A 20,080-nucleotide genomic window follows, 5' to 3' on the forward strand; every position below is an offset into this window, starting at 1 on the left:
TGCAACTGAAAGTTGGTAGACATATTGCAATCAGTCTCCCTTCACCTTTTGTATGATTCTTGAGATATGGAGCGGATCAGATGCGCACCCAATACTGAGATCAGTTTAAAAGTAGCAGATGAATGGGTATCTGGGGAGATGCTAAATTGTGGCGGGTGGTGTGGAGAGCTTTGACGTACTAGGATAAGATGGGATAGAGAGATGTTCAAGTTAGAGAAAGTGGAGGGCTTCAGATGGGTGTTGGGTACCACTGAAATGAGGCAGGGCGAAGGGCACTTGAGGCATTCGAGGAAGACTAAATGGAGAAATGTCCGGTATTGGTAGAGCCCTGTAGGAGCTTTGGCAACCAGGGTGAGGCAATGGGGTGTACAAGGGTGTGCAAGCTACCAGTGAGAGGAGTCTGGTACCCATGGAAGATAATGGGTTAAGTAGAGTGATGGGGTACAGGATCATGTAAAGCAGAAATAGTGCTCGTGATATGATTAGGTCAAGATGTTGGTGTATTAGGTACAGGGATTTTTTTTACAGCAGGACTAAGTAATTTGCCCAGAATTGCACAAAGTTGAGCAATAGGAGGCATCTGACAATACACTGTGTGATGCCAAATGACGAATAGTGGAGTAGAGGTGGTGTAATTGGAGTGAGGCAGGATAAGGAAGTGTTGGATTGATGGAGGGATCCAGAGGAGTATTTACAGTCATTTAAACTGGGAGGTTTCATCATGTGTAATATCAGTGATAGATTGGCGAGTGTGGTGCCCATTATATAAAAGAACGTGTTTTCCCATGGGAGAAAATTGGGTAGAGAACAGTGTGTGCTTGATCAGTTGGAGGCGGGTTAGATAAGTGTCTGGTAAATCAAAAGCCCTGAAGTCTCTGGTACCAGTAAAATATTGTATGGAAAGGTGTTTGGGGTGTCACAGTACGGCCTGATATAGTTTCTAGGAGAGGGGTTGCGAGGAAGCAAGTGTCTGGTACTAGTTGGAAGTCCTAATATTTAAAGCTATCCCAATGAAGTGATTGGAATGTGAATCTTAGAGGGTGCTTCCAGCCTAGCTTTGGTTATAAGTGGAAAGTGATGGGTGTACAGAGGCGTCTGTAGTATCAGTGAGGCATAATAATTGTCGCCAGGAGCACTAAGAGGAGCATCTCCAAAGACCACTGACATTTCTGCTCCAGAGAGGTGCATGGGAGATGTGATGGAGCAGTGTCAGGAGAGGGGCGTGTAACCTACCAGTAGAAGACATGGGTTAAAGAGGGTTTGTGGAGAGAGGTTCCTAAATGGCAGGCATCAGGAAGGCGATGTGATAGACATGCATGGTGTCAGTTGGGGTAAAATGTGTCCGGTAGCGCAGTGAACACCGTTGTATGATGCTGGTCGTATGGAGAGCTGTGTGGTAGCAAGGGATACTGGATAGAAATGTCGGTTAGAGGTGAGTCAGATACGAGAAAACAGTGGGGCACAACGTAGTATCGAGACGTATCTGGGAGGGGTGAAGGACAAAAATAGGGAGTTGGATAGTATTAGATGTATAGGTGGCATGTGAGTCTGTAGGTGGATGTTTTATGGGGATGGGGAAACAAAGATTGAGGAACACTTGAAACCCATCTCTACGGGTGCCTAGTGTCCAAAGGTAATACGCGCAGTATAATGATTGTCTTGTCTGTAGTTTTCAGTTGTGTATCTGACATTGCTCAGCCTGTGCCGTATCTCCAGTGCCCAGTGATGGATTCAGACCAGCAATTTGCGCTAAGGCAGTGAGCATTGTTAAAGCACTCACACCTCAGCTTTATTATAGCGCGGAGATGAATATTTATTAAAATTGAACTCCTAGTGAGATGAGAGGTCAAAAGTCCTGCTGCTCCAGATATCGGGACAAGGCATCGTTAGGTGGTGTACAAGGGTGGGAGGAGTGCTCAAGGGGCAGATGTTGAGAAGTGCCACAGTGAGGTGGCAATATGGTCAATGTGAGGCATCCGTAAGCTATTACTTTTAAGATGAAGTGTGCAGTGATTTTCATGCTTGAATTTACCTACATGGATCGCTTTGGACATATCTGAGTTACAAATATTTTTGTTTCCTTTTCAGTTAATGTATATATTTTTTTATTTTTAATGAATCTAAAAAATATCTGGCAATTTGCTTCCCACGCCTCTTCCAGTTGGCTAAACCTGATGAGAGAACTTTTAAACCTTAATTCCTGACCTTTCAGTAGATTGATTTTCCTTTGCATGATATCCCTGTAGGTTCATCGTACATAATATGGATTTGACACATTTTATGCAACCACTGTATAGTATGCATATTTTAACAGTTTCAAGCTCAAACCGATCAAAAGCAGTAACGTGTTTCAGCACAGTCAAAGGTTGCATGACACCTCTCACTTATTGCTGCTTTTGAGTGTTAGATAGCACTGAGGAACCTTTGCACAGGCAGTATTAAGATTTACATAAATGACAAGGTAGTAAGGTAAATCATCTCAAAATGAGATGATTTAATTTACCCCACATAATTTTCTGTTTCTTGATGCATAATCTAGTTAATCCTGTCGCATAATTTGGCCCTCCCTGTTGAATAACTTCATTAGCCCATGTCACAAATTTCTTGAAGTGAATCTGTCTGCAGAGTTCATTTGGGCAGAAAACTAGTTCCAGAGGAAGGAAATCAAAATGAAGTTGTAGTACAAACCAGTTTCTTTGTGGTTTTCAAGGTTAGAATGTGACTGTTAGCTCTGGTATTCAGGTTTGGGGATTAATTGCTGAGTGTAAAGCATTTGGGCGCCAAAGCCATAGTAAGCAATGTAGTCACCATTTTGTTTTTTGTATGGGTGAGATAATAAGTTATCCAGTTAAATGGATGGTCAAAAAGCTTATGATCTAGGGCAGAGGCAAACACGAGAAAACGAAGGGAAAAAATAGAAATACAAATCGAGGAAATTATATTGCCAGAAAAGCCAGTCAATAATACGCAGTGGATTTACCCAAGCCCACCTATATATTGATATTTTACTTCATAGTCCCCCTCCCCCCCAAAAAACCTTGTCTGTAGAAGAGTCTTAAAATTAGTTATAAGGAAGTGGGGCACTTGTGGTATTATCGACATGGGTGCAAACTATAAATCTGCCCTTTGAGTAACCACGCCTCTAATCTGTCGCTGGAGCATTTTTAATTGAATGGTTTTACATGCCTATTTCCCAGAGATTACAATGCATGCTGAAACTAGACGCAGGCAGATAGATTGCATGGTAAACAGTAGTCTTTCATGGTCCTTGGAACTCCGGTGGTATGTTTTCTTGAACCCACTCCTCTTAATCTAAATTAGTTTTCATATCTGCGTCCTTAACAGATCCGCAAGATGAAACTGCAGGGGCGAGACAACAAGACTGCCGTGGTAGTGGGATGCATCACAGATGACGTTCGCATTCAGGACATCCCCAAACTCAAGGTATTTTTGGAGACTACTAAAAAAAAAGAAGCCCGTTTTAGAAGATTTTTTTTTTTTTTTTTACTGCTTGTTTTGACCAAGATCTGACAAACCAGGGTGTACATCACATCTGGTTTGAAACCTGTGGTCTGGGGTGGACCTCCTCAGGGTGGTATGCGACAACTTAAAAAATTAAATATTAACATTATTAAAGTGTATATAAAGCTAACTGTACAATTATTTAAAAAATATGTATTGTAAGTGTGAAGGAATTTAAAATTGGAGACTAAAAATGTAGAAAGTATCCTCTGATGGATTTGTGGGAGCAGCGCTAGTGAAGCGGACAAAATATAGTATGGACGATGAGTAGCCTCAATTGATTTTAGAAAAGCTCCAACCTTCATATTAAGACACGGCTAGATTAAAAAAGTGTGTATTTGCAAATTAAATGTTATGATTTAAGTTTTGTGTTTTTTGCTGTTCAAATCAACAATGCTTCGGCTGGTGCCCTCTAATAGCAGTTATGACTCAGTGGGGCGTCCCCAGATTCCATAATAATTCGGAGGGGGTTGCCTTGGTTCAATTAATCATTTAATTGGTGGTCCCCAGAAGTCAAAATGTTGAGAACCAATGGCGTACATTATAATTGGGGCTCCCGGTTTTATGGTATTTGTTTTTTAACATTTCCGTCTGTATTTATCCATATTTATTTTTGGGCCATTTAATCTGTATTTATCCATATTTATTTTTAGTTTAACATATACATGTAGCTGTAAAACTGTACATTTCCATCTTTATTTAAATGATAGATGCACCCTCATACTTTGATGTCTGTTGTATTTTAACCATAAGTTGCCAAATATTACATAGCAGTACATATACTGGCGAATATTAGCATTATACCACAAATGTATGTTGAAAAATGCACTTATTTAAAGAAATGTCATCCTTTTTTTTATTTCCCGTGCTGTCCATCTGCTCAGCTGTTGGGCTATAATTCATTGAAGACAGCACGAAGAGTCACTTAAAAGAAGCACATTTTCTGTATTTATCCATTTAAAAAAATAAATGCAGACAGAAAGTACATTGTTTTCTGTCTGTATTTATCTGTAAAAATCCGTAAACGGAAAACAGGGAGCCTTAATTATAATGCACACTTTGATAGCCCTATGTTTGGTAATGGAAGCTGGATTTATTAACATACTATTGGAGTTAGCAAAATGCTAGCAATGTATTAGCTAACACAATACAGCATAACTGTATATGTTGTCTCACCAGATCAACAGATGGATGTGAACAAAGGATGCATAGGCCAATAAAGGCTCCCATCACCCAGAGAGCGATTATTATTGAAAGTTTTTTTGGGGGGCGGGTACACTTATTTGTATTTACCATTATAATCACCATCTTTCATTCAACATTGTCAGGTCTGTGCCCTAAAAATCACTGATGGTGCCCGCGACCGCATCCTGAAGGCTGGAGGCCAAATTATGACATTTGATCAGCTGGCCATGCAATCGCCTAAGGGGGAGAACACTGTGCTACTCTCAGGTGAGATATGGTTAATTTTCCTCTCATCTGACCATCCTCACACATAACCCCACCCACCACCTTGCACCATTGTGAATTTCTCTGGTAGCTAAAAAGAAAAGTACAGCGTTTGACAGTTGCTGGAATGGCTGCAAAAATCCTAATTTTCCAACAAATTGATGTTGCAGCATTTCTTTGAATGTCACTTGTCTAGCATTATATTTTTACAGAACATCTTCAAATTTTTTGGTGTGTTAATTGTTAGTTTTCTATGATCTTTTCTGTAGTACAGAAAATAGCTACATATTTGAATGTTCTGTTAAAGTTCAACTTGATATTTGGTACAAAATAATTTTAGATTTCGAATAAGTCACTCGTGATTCCCCTCCGATCCCACAGCGCGCGCACACTTCCTCCCAGGCATCCTTTCAACCTCTACCCTTCAGTCACATGGGCCTTGTTTCCCTTTTTCTGGGACCAAGTGGGCTGAATGTCTCTGGTTACATTGCCTTTAGGGAGATAAGCTTGAAGTGGTCAGTGTTCAAAGTCCCCAAACTAGATACCATTTGTAATGAAAATGAAAAAAAATCTATAAAGTGCTCTACTCCCTGTAGGTGTCCAGGCGCTAATGCTTCTAGAGGAAATGGAGCAGATATAGACAGATAAATAGATTTCTAGGTGTTAAATAGACACGTTTTAAGGCTTTGTGAAGAGAGCAAATTTGGATTACAGCTCAGCTGGCATAGTTTCAAAGTTTTGTGGTGCAGCTTTTTTTTTTTTTTTTTTAAAACCTTTTGTAACCAATGCACCTACAGGGCATTTTATTTTTGTTATATTTACTTGGGGTCTTTGTGGCTGCTTACTGATTTCCAGTAACCAGTTTTGTTGCTATGTCGTGCCCTGCGGTTGGTGCGGTTTGGATACTGGGATCTTTCTTGCCCCACTCCTTGCTCCTCTTTGCATTTGTTTGCGCACATGCTATTGGCTCCCATGCATACTATTTTAAAATGTTCAAGAGAGCAGCTTCAGAACATTGAGATTTGTGAGCTTGGTTGATATATGTTGGTTATTTTGTCAAGCTTGTTTTTATTACATTTTTCTAAACTGTTATTGGAATGGGAATACCTTCCATCGTTCTACCAGTATACAGCTGTTGGCAATCTATTTCCTTGTATAGCATTTCTTGGTTGATCAGTCATCTTTCAAATGTCTGTTCTGGTAGTACCTTGAAGTAAACGTTACATTTCAAAATCTTTGTCTTTAAACTAAACCCTCCCGCCCTCCTCTAACTTTCCCCCTTCCCATAAACAGTTCCTCATGAGTGATCATTGTACCACTGCTTCCACTTGTACGCGAAGACAGAGCAGTATGGGAAAGTAAAACTTATATTAAAACATGCATTTGCAAAGCATCGGTCTCGCCTTTGGGGCCTTGTTAGTAAACTTATCTATTCTTAATAACAAATGGCTTTTTGGAGGAGAAACTATGACTAGATGCTGAAGTGCCAGATACCTCTGCCATGCTAGCACTGCCAGGCTGATGTGAGGGAAAGAACAAAAGCAGACGGGGGTTGGCAGGGACATCGCATATCAAATATTTTCACTGGTTTTGTTTGCGGACAAGGGGCGTAACTGAATAGTGTTGCATTGGCACCATGCCCCTGACGTTTGAGGGGTCCACTCCCCCTTACTACGCAGCCAGAGGCTGGCTGGCATCTTCTGTGCTTGTATTGGGGTTTATTGACAGTTTGCTAAGCCACTGGTGAGGTTTGAAAACGCTTACATGGAAGACTTGACAGACTATCTGCAGGGGCGTGAGAGATGGGACTGGCATGTGTGAGGGGGAGTTGTATTAACAAGAGGAAGTTCTCAGGAATCCTGGGAAATCAATGGTCTGGCGAAGTCAGTGAGTACAAGGGCTGGAGGGTGTCGGCAGTTGGAGGAATTCCAGAGTTAGGTAGTCAAGGTGCGGCAGTATGGGGATGCAAAGGGACGTGTACAGTGAGGGTCGCAAAGGGATGATGACGCGTAAGGAACTGGGGGCATTGAGGGGCCCCAAAGGAACTGGGGGCAATGAGGGGGCCCAAAGGAACTGGCTCTGGGTGCCACGCTGAATAATGCGTGCAGGGCTGGGGTTACACGCTGACCTGGGGACGGGAGAGGTGCGGATAAATTAAACTGGCATAGCTCCGACAGAAGGCTTCAAGTAACATCTGTGTTAATGCCTTTCCACTCGTCCCCCGAGCCCCCTCATTCTCCATCTGAGCTCCTGACAGCTCTGCCAGTGCTACGACTGGCACACAAAGCTGGCCTGGGCGCCTAACTCGGGCTGGGCCTCGACCCTTTGCGGTCACTAATGCACTGACACCGGGGATATTAAAAGTTCCTTACCTGAAAACAGAGCAAACTTTCATTCACGCTGTAGTACCCGCTGGGCCATGCTGCTGCGCCAGGATACCATGGGCACAGGATAGGTGCAGGACCCGGACTAAAAGGATGTGCAGCGCGCGGTGGCTGGAGCCTTCTGCTCCACGGAGGATCGGCCCCAGGGCGCACACTGCTGTTTATACCTGCGTGCTCCCTCGTGGCCACTCTGACAGCAACAGGCACGCGCCGGCTACTCGTAGACGACTGGGGGCAGCTGTGAATTGGAGAAACGCCAGTGTTTTGTCCCGCATGCATACGATGTATGCATGCCCTCATCTACAGACCACCAGGTCCCCGCACACAATTCAGTGAAGACATCACTGACTTCATCAGCCCACATGCCCTCACCTCCGAAAACGACATTCTACTGGGAGACCTCAACTTCCATTTGGAAAAGAAAAACGACAGCAACACCACCTCCCTTCTGGACAACCTGGACAATCTCGGTCTCAAACAACTTGTTGACACCCCCACCCACCTTGCCGGGCATACGCTCTACCCTATCTTCACCTCCAGCAAGCACATCTCCTTCGATCACACCACAACACTCCATTGGACGGACCACAGCTGCGTCCACTTCAGCTACAAAAAGACCACGACCCACAACCCCCCTCATCCTATTCCTCGAAGAAATTGGAACAAAATCACCACCGATCAGCTCTTCACTTCGCTCCACCAAAGCCCTCCTGCCATATCATCGGACCCAAACCAAGCAGCCACCAACCTCACACAATGGATCACCCTCAGCGCCGACGAACTAGCACCCTTGAAGAACCACCTATTCAAGCAAAGTAAGAAAAAAGCCTCCCGGTTCAACGATGACCTTAAAAAATCCAAGAAGCACTGCCGCACTCTCGAGAGCCTGGAGAAAAAACCCAACCACTGACAACCTGGCCACCTTCAAGAACGCCACCCGCAAACACCATCACCTGATCCGATCCACCAAAAAATCAGCATTCAAGGATCGACTCGACGACAATGCCCAAAACAGCAAGGAACTATTCAACATCGTCAAAGAATTCACCAACCCCACCGCCGGCACCAACGACATCACTCCCTCCAAGACCTCTGCGACTCTCGATCCTCATTCTTCCACAACAAAATCGCCGACATACATAACCGCTTTGAAAAGCAGTCCGAAGACCAGCCCACTCCACCCACCTCCGAACAAAAACCGCACTCTAACATCCTTTTCGCCTGGAACCCAATCACCACTGAAGACACCATCCGCCTGATGAACTCCATCCACTCAGGATCACCAACCGACCCATGTCCTCACCACATTTTCAACAAAGCAGACTCCATCATCGCACCCCACCTCCGCGATGTCATCAACTGTTCCTTCAACTCCGCTACCTTCCCGGAAAGCTGGAAACATGCCAAACTCAGCGCCCTTCTGAAGAAACCCACAGCAGACCCCACTGAACTTGAGAACTACCGCCCCATCTCGCTCCTCCCATTCCCTGCCAAAGTCATTGAGAAAGCTGTCAACAGTCAACTCGCCGCCTTCCTCCAACAAATCCCTCGACCCCATAGTCCGGCTTCCGAGCCAAACACAGCACCGAAACCGCCCTCATCGCAGCAACAGACGACATTCGAACTCTACTAGACAACGGAGAAACAGCCGCCCTCATCCTACTCGACCTCTCCGCAGCCTTCGACACAGTCTGTCATAACACCCTCATTCAACACCAGCGCCAGGATACCCTTTGGGTGGCAGCCGCGCTTAACAAATAAATAAATACATACCTCAGCAACATCGGAATACAAGGGAAAGCATTGGACTGGATCATCTCGTTCCTCGCTGGTAGAACCCAAAGAGTCCGCCTCCCTCCTTTTAAATGAGAGGCCACTGAAGTAATCTGTGGCGTACCACAAGGATCATCACTCAGTCCCACCCTCTTCAACGTATACATGAGTCCCCTCGCATCCATCGCTCGCCAACACCACCTCAACATCATCTCCTACGCAGACGACACCCAGTTGATCCTCTCCCTCACCAAAGACCCAAACACCGCCAAAACCAACTTACACGAAGGAATGAAAGTAGTAGCCGAGTGGATGAAGAACAGCCGTCTAAAACTAAACTCCGACAAAACGGAAGTCCTCATCTTAGGCTCATCCCCCTCTGCCTGGGACGACTCTTGGTGGCCACCGGCACTGGGAACCGCACCCAGACCTACGGATCACGCACGGAACCTGGGCTTCATCCTGGACTGCTCCCTCTCTGACCAGACAAGCCAACGCAGTCTCATCATCTTGCTTCAACATCCTCCGCATGCTCAAAAAAATCTTCCGTTGGATCCCCACCGAAACAAGAAAGACGGTCACCCACGCACTGGTCACCAGCCGACTGGACTACGGAAACACCCTTTACGCGGGAACAGCCAAACTACAGAAGAAGCTCCAACGCATCCAAAACGCCTCATCCAGACTCATATTGGACATCCCTCGGCAAGCTCACATTTCCGGCCACCTGAAAGACCTCCATTGGCTCCCCGTCAACAAGAGAATAACGTTCCGCCTCCTCACCCACGCACACAAAGCCCTCTGCGACCAAGGACCCGAATGCCTCAACACGCGACTGTCCTTCTACACCCCCTCCCGCCAACTACGATCGTCCAATCAAGCCCTCGCCGCCATTCCGCGCATCCATAAATCCACCATGGGGGAAGATCCTTTTCCTACCTGGCAGCCAAAACCTGGAATTCTCTCCCCACCCACCTCCGCCTTGCACAAAACCACCTCGCCTTCAGAAAGCAACTAAAAACTTGGATATTCGATAAGTAAAGCACAACCCTCCCTCAAGCTCCTTGAGACCCTCTGGGTGAGTAGTGCGCTATACAAATCTCTGAACTTGATGTAAGGCATTGCGCGCTTGCAAGACCGTGCAAATTTATCTACCAACCACACGACAAACCAGCATTGAAAATGAAATTAATTTATTTTGAAAGTTTTATATAGCGCGAACAAGATCTTTGCAGATATCAGAGCGCTTTACAAAAACATGGGTAAGAAAAACAAGAGTGATTAACAGGCTTTTGAGCAAAGAATAGTTGTAGGTAATGAGTAGCAAAATAGGGTAGGTACATGAGGGAGCATAGTCAATCAGATAAACGAATATTACAAATAGGTGAAGAGTCTCAAATAGTTCCAAAGTAAAAGTTCAGGTGAATTTAGCCATGAGGATAGCTTTTACTTCTTTCTTAAAATGAAGTGGAGGAGATAAGCCTGGTTTCTGGAGGGAGTGAATTCCAGATCCTGGGTGCCATTCCTGGAAAGGAGCACTTGTATGTTTTTTCCTTCCGGAATCTACGAGGTTTCAGAAGAAGATTCTTTGTACTTAGGACTCGTATTTATGCAAGACCTATTGCATTTTCAACAGAAGTGCAGGCGTGAAAGAAGGCACGAACGGGACTGGTGGGGTGGAGAGTTAGTGGTCCAAGAAGTTACGGACTACGGGAGGGACCGGGGAGAGGCAGGGGAGTAAAACTGTTTTGGAAGTAAAGGGGGCGATAGCCTTGGAAAGAGAATAATGACTAATTGGCAGTCTGGAGGCGGGATTAAGTTCCCGAAAACCAATCAAAATGCAGCATTTCGAATTTTGGATAATCAAAAAGATAGGCGGAAAGTGGGCTGAGCTTCCCCCGCTATATTGTATATAGCATCTCTCGATGAGACAGCGCATGCGCTGCCTAAGCGGGACCTAAAAGGGTACAAGATTAAAAAGAAAAAAGCCTCATTAGCCTAGGCCAACCGGGATACTTTAGTGACTTATCGGCACGTGACAACGATTAGAATAAGCTCTGGCGTGGGCAAAGGCCCTGCTTATAATTGAAACAGGTGCAGTGCTCTGACCCTCGTAGGACAGGTGGTCAATGGGAGGCCGCTAGATGGGTAGCTGAACAGTGGTCCCCAGGCATTTCTCAAGTTTTTGAACTCCTCCCCTATAGATATGGCTCATATGCTCCATGGTGAGGGCTTGCCACAAACTTGCCTGCCATTGTGTTATGGCTGGAGCTTCTGTCTTCTTCCAGGCAGCGGCCAATGCTGTCTTGGCCGCCCCCAGACAATGCCATATTATGGCCTTGTTGGCTGTCGTTTGGTATTTCAGTCCCGGGTCTCGAAGACCCAGCAATGCAAAGTCTATGGTGGTTATTTTGTACGGTGTAATCTTTGCAGTCAATCCCTACCTAAACCTCCTGGTGGTCATTGCATGCCCTTTTTCATCAAAAGTTTTTTTTTCAGCGGAAGTAGCCTGTCCCGCTGAATTAACCTTGGCCAGTGCCATTGCTGTTGTCATAAAAAATGACAGAAGTATAAAGTATCATCCTCGGGAGACCAGCATTTGTTGAGCAAGCCAAAGCACATTATAACCTTTTTAACTGGTTTCTGGGAGCGTTCCTGCTAGTTTAAAAGTGCTTTATCTCATTCTACATAGCTGGATCTTAGCCTTCCGTTACTCCCTTCTTTTCTGTGGCAGAACCCTTGATCATTGCTTTGAATGCATCCCAATGAACCTTTAAGGAAAGTGTCAGAATGGTTATTTTTCCTGATCTAGTTCTGACATATTTTCACCCTGTTACCGGGTCTATAAGTTACTCTGAGTACATTTTTTCAACCACCAGTAGCAAGGTTACCATCCCGTCCCAGCACAACCATTCTCCTCCACATGTTCTCTGTAGACTCAGCCTCATGGAGAGGGAGAGGTGATAATTTCTTGTCATATCCTGCGGACACATTAGGAGGAATACTTATTCCTTGACTGTCAAATCCTGGTCAGAAAATTTTACCTTCAGTTTTTCGGTTATTATTTTTTAGTATTCATAGACTTGTGCAGATCTATCTGTATTGTGATCCTGTTCTATATTAGTCTCCTAGACATATTGTCCCAAGCTGCTCCTTAGTGTTTTTGTATCGCCATCTAAGAATGTTGGAAGCATACACGTTTAATGAGATGTGATATGTTGCGCAATATAAATATCCAGACTAGACTAGTTGTTTCCCATATAGTTCAGTGTGCATCTGCCCTCCGCGCCGCAGGTGAATCCATGTTGTCTTTTACAAATTGTTTGCAAAGACCCTGGCTTTTTTTTACTTGGCTGGAGCACAAAACAGTACAGCATTGCTTGAATTTCATTTTGAATGAGTTGGTCTTCAACATTGCAATAGTTTATGAACTAGGGATTTCCGAAAATATCATTCAAGGACTTAGGAGAATGGTATTGATAAATCCAACAGTATTCTGTTGAATGTATCCTGAAATATATGGAAAAGAATTTATAAGACTTGTCTACAAGCTAAAATTCAGCCTTCCTGTTGTCTCCACTGATTGGTAAGTTAACAGGGTTAGCCAGGTTTTTTAAGTGATACGTGGCACCCAGGGAGCGGCTATGTCTTTTTGGAGGACTCTGCTCTAATAGAATGCCATAGCAGGGGGACGTGTCATAAATTATGGATTTTCAAAGTGTATTAGGACAGGTGGGGAATGTCGGGTCCAGCTACCCCTCCAACCCTCTGAACCCTGTCAGATGGCAGGCTTAAGGAAAGAATCTGCAAATGTCAGGGGGAGTGGATCTATGGAGATCACCATACTGTGCTTTAACTAGTTGTTGCTCGTTTGCTGAGACTTGAGCCATATTGAATTTTGGTGATATGGTGCTTTCTGGGAGACCATTATGCCACATTTTGGAGGGAATGGTCATGCTCTGGGATGTTGCCTTGCACCTCATTGAACAGGAGTGCCCTCCTGCTTGACCTCCGAATACTGAATAAAGTATCGGAGAGGGGCAGAGCCTTTCAGATCTGCTTGAAACTCGTTGGGACCCCCAGATGAACATCAGGAAGACGTTCCCGAAGTTTCAAGCAACTTAGGAAAAAAGTTCCTTAAGTGGACAGACTCATCAGAGAGCCTCAACTTTTTAACCTGAAAATGCCCACCAGTCACTCTGTCCTTGCTTTTGTAACCAATATTCCTGTTTTGCTGCGTTCATTGTCACCTCCAAACACTCAATTTCTTTCACGACCTGATGCTCCTTGATTATTTAGCAAATTTCTTTCAGATGGCATGCTACCTAATTATGGGTATCTACAGGAGAAGTGAAATTACTGCTGAAGTCCCATGGTACCTGGGTTTAGATGCAACATGTCCGTCTGCACTCTGTTCTCAACAACCATTGTGCAACCACCATCGGAAGTTAGCTCTCCTGGAGAACATTCCATGGCTGTTGTCAGTTGACTAAAGTTGGGCAGTTTATCAATGGGCATCACTGCTGTCCGAAGGGTTATGTTCATCTTCCCTGCTCAAAAGTACTGTCTTTAGTTAATCTAAAATGGACTATATACTAGACTGATTTAGAAAACAAAGTAACAATTTCTGAGCATACGATAGGGGTAAATTGTTTTGCATTATTACAACTTGTCCCATCTGTATAGCCAAGCAAATAAAGGGGGTAGCCATGTGAGATGGTTTGTTTTTGTGAATAACCGGCTAGTTGGGGTGTTCTAGATCATATTCGCTATGTAGAAAGCTTGTCACATTCCCTGCACCACACATCTTGGTTAACGGACAAAGCAGTTTTGGTTTCTTTAGCAAAACTGTATTTGTCTCTGCCAAGGTTTGCATATATACATTGGGATTGCTCATTTAATGCAGACATTTTGTAAATGTAAGCTACCTTTATAAATGTTTTACATTCGTATGACGACTCCTTGTACGTCCTGCTGTTCAGTCCATTTCTGTTTACTACATTTTATATAAAGACATCAGACTGATTTGAACAGTTCTGTAATTTTTATATTGAATCTTGTTTTTTTTTTTATACAGTTAGAAATCTGTTGTAACCTTGATTCCCTTCTTTTCTTGTAGGTCCTCGCAAGGGCCGTGAGGTGTACAGGCACTTTGGCAGAGCACCGGGTACACCGCACAGCCGCACCAAGTGAGTACCAGTACTTTCAATGGGAAATTACTTTTCAGGGACTGGCTTAACATTAATAAACATTTGACCTAGTACATGGTTTAACATATCCAACGTGATGGCCTGGTATGAAGAGCAGTGTTTGGGGGCCTACACACTTTTGTTTATATAGTTTTAAGTGTTCATGGGTGGTTTAGGCTGCAGCTGTCAAAAGTGTACCTATAACAGACCAATATCCTTTACACTCCAGGATGTTCAGGGCAGTGTCACCATTCCTGTTCTTTTCACCTATAAATCATTGGTTTCATGTTAGTCTAATTTAGTTCAGTGGAAGCAAAACAAGAGCACACCTCCAACAAGTTTTGTACTAGAAACTGTCTTTAATGACCGCAGGTGGCTTCCCTACAACCATCGCTAATCTTTTCTAGCATTCGGCCTTCTGTAATTTTAATCCTGTATTTCGGTCATTCTTTAACCTCACTGCTTCCACTTAGGTGTATTGCACTCAAAATGTAGTATGTCCCTAAATCATAAATTTTTTGAATTTGCGAACAGGGTGCTTTCTGTATTGAATTGAAGACTATTCTAGTTTTTCATGCTTGGTTTTTCTTTCTTCTTTAGGCCTTATATCCAGTCTAAGGGCAGGAAGTTTGAACGTGCCCGGGGTCGCAGAGCCAGCAGAGGGTACAAGAACTAACTACCCAGTTTCCACTTTGTGTATAATAAAAACTTTCAGTTTCCATCATTTGTCTGCTGTTTGCTTACATTATTTGATACATTGGCTTTATTCTTTACCATCCAATCAATGTGAAAACTATAAGTTTGATAGCATGTGACTGTAGATAACATGCTCTGCATACTCCTGCCATCTAGTTTTGGGTTTAAAGTTGTACAACTTGTTTTTCTTCGAAGAAGTATTTCGAGTGACTCCTCGTCTCTGTGATATTGCACATAGGCATTGACTCCTTTATTAGATTGTTTTCTCTCTGCTGCCTGGTTCAGACGTGTCTGCCTCCTCTGTCGGTACAGGTCTCCTGTCTTATCCTGTCATCCACAGTATAGTGTATCTTGATGGCGCTTTCCCATTACTGCTCCCTCAAACTCATCAGTTCGGGCATCAATTGATTGCCCTTCGGGTTTCTGACTGTCTTGGGCCTACACTTCCCCATGCACCATTAGTGCTGTGGATGTGTTCGTGGTGGAATGGCCACCTTTTTGATTTTTGCTGCCAGTGTCACGCCAAACTTTCACATACCAACCAATGCCAAAAGTACAACCTTTGCCTGTCGCCGCATTACTGCAAGGCCAACTGGGACGCCTGCTAGCCTTTCAGATTGGAAGACACTTAGTGATCGGAAGGGTGCAGCGACTGAAGACTATACTCCCAACGTATTCTGTGGGTAGCATTCCTAGGAAGAGTCTGCTGCTGAGGTGGGAGATCAGGCATTCTCTGGAGTTTTCCGGCTCCGAGGTGTAGGATGAATTATAGTACACCCTGGCGCTCGAGCAGCGCATGAGTGCCCCTAACACTACCTCAATGCCCGAAAACATTCTCCTTTCCCCTTTAGGAGATCACCAGACTGCTACTGCTACCTGGCCATGGTCAGTTCCGAAGAGCTACTTCGGATACCCTTCCTTCGAAGCCCGGCACTGAAAACCTCCACAGAGATTAAGTCCTCTGGTTCGAGATCATAACTCTCTGCTAAGCCTTTGGGACAGACACGGCAACCAACTCAATCTTTTGGTGCTGGACAATAAATCTTTCATTGTCTCTATTACGAAAGCGACTGAGCTGAAACCCTCTAAGCAATCCTGTTTCCATGTCCCGGGTCAGGCCGATACTTGAAGAAATGGACATTGGACAAAAATCAACATTACAGAAGGCACAGGACGATTTATAGCCTCTTCTCCACCGAAGCGACTGTTAACGTTTGAGGAATTGGATGTTGAGGAACAAGGTCAGTGCTACCAGCCCTACACATCCTCTTCCAGCACCACTACATCCTTCACCACCATCCCCATCTTCACCTCCGTCCTAACCCTCTGGATAATATATCTCCAGGTTCATCTAATTCTCACACTGGGTATTGGGGACCCTGATCATTGGACACTTAAGATACAGGCCCCATGACTCCCACTGACTAATATCTTTATCCAGCTAGTCACTCCCCTCCTTAAGCTACTATTGCTTACCAACAAGTAATTGCTAGGGCATCTACCTATGATTAAGTAAAACTACATAGTCATTAAAGCAAGACCTCCTCTTTGATACGGTCAAACACTCGTAAAGACAGTTTTTCCCTTGGTACCTGCCTGTTGCGTCATGCTGATCAAATATTTAAGGAGCCAGTGCGTGCCTGTGTGATAACCCCACGGGTAGATAACCAATACAAAAGCATCTCCCTCGAACACCCCTTTTCATATGTTGTCTAGTACCACCAGACTCCATCGTTGCTACCAGCGCTCGTAAATGACCCAATAGTTGCGCAACTGGTGATACTCTACTTCCTGAAAAGGAGAGTAAACGTATTGATGCTGCAGGAAAACTAGTTGCAGCTAATAACTGGCAATATTGCTACAGCATCTCCCAGTGTAACATAAAAAGAGGTCAACAAATGGTTTCTGAGGGTCAGGCCATCGGTGGTAACTATTAGATATGCCTTAAATGCGGCAGATACCGCCATTAGGGGCATCTAGGCTAGCAGACTTCTCAGGAGACCTGCTCGACTCGGATGTTCTAGCTTCAAACCAGAGTGTTAACAGGCAGTTTTAAACATGCTTTTTTGACGAACGTCTATTTGGCCAAAAGTTTTCTGCAATGGTGGAACTCCAACTGTCTGAAAGGGCAGCCTTTATTGTGCCTCCAATCACTAACAGACACTTCAGAGCGGTTGAGGTGCACACCTACAAGAACTGACAATATAAAGTTGTCCTAATCCAGATGGACAGTAACCGCCATGTACTATTGAGAAAAACGGGGGCGCAGTCTTCAGTTTTCACACCTCAGACCATATGGAACCTGGCTCCTCATGTTCACTTGGCAGAATATCTGCGAGGGATGGACCACTATCCTGGGGACCTGCTGAGAAGGAAGCACCAACAGACTTCTTGAATGGGAATCAAGCCCACAAGTCCTCCTGCCCTACTTTCAGAAGTGGGGGTTTCCCTCACGGACTTGTTTGCCACAGCCAAAAACACAAAATGCCTAGATTTAGAATCCAGGTTCGAACACCTATTATCCAAGGACAGCACACTTTGGATGAATTGGTCAGGGATATTTGCCTATGCTTTTCAGCCTCCCTCATTCCATTTCTGGTTCGGAAACTCTGGAAAACACCTTGCCATTATCCTTGTAACTCCCACTTTGGCTAATCAGACATGGTTCACAACACTACTAGATTGCTCATCAGTCCCACACAAGGAGCTCCCCAACAGGCAGGATATTCTCACCCTGAATCGAGGACCAATAAGCTAAACAATATGTAAAAACATGTTTTCAAACATTCAAAAATGATTACATGTGCAAAATACAATCCCACATGATTAGTTCAATATATTAAACAATTTATACAAAAACACTCCCAATGCATTTCGGGTTCCTGTCTGAACCCTTCATCAGGGGATAGCTATATTGAGCCCGTTGTGTCATGTATCAAACAACTGCGTCCTCCGCAGGAATCTACAACACAATGAATTAGTGTTACTAGTAAGGTGCTGGTTAAAATTTCATGATGTAGAATTTGCACTCTAAAAACAACCAGAAAGAGTGTGCTAAGATTTGCACATGTGTACCCAACAGTAAAGCCCAAAAGAGTGAAGAACTTTTTTATAAAAATGAGGGAAAGGTGACCACCGTGAAATTGCTGCGAAGCTGCAAGTCCATCTCTGTAGATTGTGCAGATAAAAACCGGGCATTATGTAATAGGGCACCATCGGTTCTCCCAAGTACGTTCAGTGTGAAGAATACAAAAGAAAAACGAAGGGATTCTTACACTTAGACGAGCAATGCTGTATGTGAACTGTAAATGAGATGACAAAAAAGCAATAAACTAACAACCTACTTCCCTGGCTTACAAGGTATTTCACATTACTGTTAAAGGAGCTCAATGTCCATCTTACGCGGGTTGAGTAATCACAAAGTCTGCTTTTCAATCATTTGTTGGAAGCTGCTCTAAGGGGAACCACAAGTCCTGCATATAAACAAGCATGTAAGAATCCATTACGGGGGATGTTAACTGCTATGTGCTGAATCCACGTGCATCATAAAAGGAGAGCCTCACCGTAAACTAAAGATGAAGCTCCACCCCCTCATTACGAGTCGCCAAACTTCTGTGCAACTGTGGTAAGCTCAGAGTTCTACAAAGTAACCAAATGAAACAAAGCTATCATAAGAATGATATGCAAGAGGACAAAGTACCTCACTATCAAATTAGAGGGTTAACAAAAGCTCACCGTCTTTCTCCCTAAAAAACACACCGCCAAGACTCTAGCCTCCACCGGCTTCGACGCTGTCTAAAGACTGCACACGCATTCCCATGTTGCTGTGCGAATTTAAAGGGGCCCCGTGAAAGCGTTATAAACAAAATATCAGCGTAATGCAGTTTTTAAATAACTTTGTGCGTAAAGAGTCAACACATACAGACATCGATGTGTAAAAATAGTGGTAGAGTGGAACAAATCTACTTAATGAAGGTTTCAACACTTGTGACCTAAATCTCACTGCAAAGTGCAATTATGAGAAAGTGATTTTAATCTTATACATCTTTTTACCTAATAGCATAATTGTCTCTAACAACCTAGAGCTCAAATACTCAATGCTGCAAGAGGTAAAACATGACCGACCCAGTACATGCTTCTTAAGCGTCATGGCCGCCTATTATAATACGATCTACTCACAAGCTTATCATGTGTTAACCATCTAAAGTGTTAGACATTCAGTAGGTGTGAGGAAAAATTAAAATAGATGAAGATGATGAAAAAAGTCCTTTACAGCATTACGGTTATAGGAAACCTAACCTCTCAAAATGATCATTAAGCCCACCGGGGGTCACAGTTCCTAATGTTTTGATCCAATATGTCTCTCTACGTACCAGAGCTGTTTGTCTCTGTACTGATAGTGATTTGTTCAAGAACGGTAAAGCGTAACTGAGGTATGGTGTGAGGTTTGTACCCAGTGCAAAGCAAGAGGCGAGGTAATGCTGTAATTGTTGTTACCTGAAGATGACCCAAAGTCCCTAACTTCTTTTATTAGTGAATATGTAATGTAAATGTAGTTGAGCTTATATAGCGCACAGCTACCTGCAGTGGGTTTCCCGGCGCTTGCTTAGGGAACCCTTCCTGGTATTCCCCTGTGAGATAGCAGGGTATCCACAAGGTGAAAGTCAGGCATCCCGCCGCGAGGGGCCGTTGTGGAGATTAAGCAAGCTATTGCCCAGAGTCGCAGAGTGTGAACCCGTGAGTCGAGGAGGCACCGGGGTGAGAATTATCGAGTCCGTGGAATTTTTAGCCCAAGACCCCGACGAGGCGGGGAATTGAACCCTGGTCCAGGACCGATCTCAGCTGCCGGGTCTGCTGCCTCTAACCCCTGAGCCACACTTCTCCACCTATCCACATATCTCTTATCACTAATAAAAGAAGTTAGGGACTTAAGGTCCTCTTCAGGTAACTCAACACAACAATTACGGCAATTGGAATATTTACTCAGGAAGGAGATAAACCAGCGCCTCCACGCTACAACTCTAATTGAATATCATAAAGTAAAGAGAATCCCGAGAGGTCTACGTA

The 20,080-nt window shown here is 44.1% G+C and overlaps 1 protein-coding gene across 1 annotated transcript in view; it reads left to right on the forward strand.

Annotated features, from left to right (window-relative positions):
• Nucleotides 1–15,043, forward strand: part of RPL18 (ribosomal protein L18) — a 40,333-nt gene extending 25,290 nt beyond the window's left edge. The window contains exons 4-7 of the mRNA XM_078654943.1: nt 3,346–3,444; nt 4,851–4,974; nt 14,248–14,317; nt 14,918–15,043. Coding sequence (XP_078511069.1) covers nt 3,346–3,444; nt 4,851–4,974; nt 14,248–14,317; nt 14,918–14,993 — 369 coding nt within the window. The 3' untranslated portion in view covers nt 14,994–15,043. The remainder of the gene's footprint in view (nt 1–3,345; nt 3,445–4,850; nt 4,975–14,247; nt 14,318–14,917) is intronic.
• The last annotated feature ends 5,037 nt before the right edge of the window (nt 15,044–20,080 follow it).

This window comes from Lissotriton helveticus, chromosome 7 (genome assembly GCF_964261635.1).
Source record: "Lissotriton helveticus chromosome 7, aLisHel1.1, whole genome shotgun sequence".
NCBI lineage: Eukaryota > Metazoa > Chordata > Amphibia > Caudata > Salamandridae > Lissotriton > Lissotriton helveticus.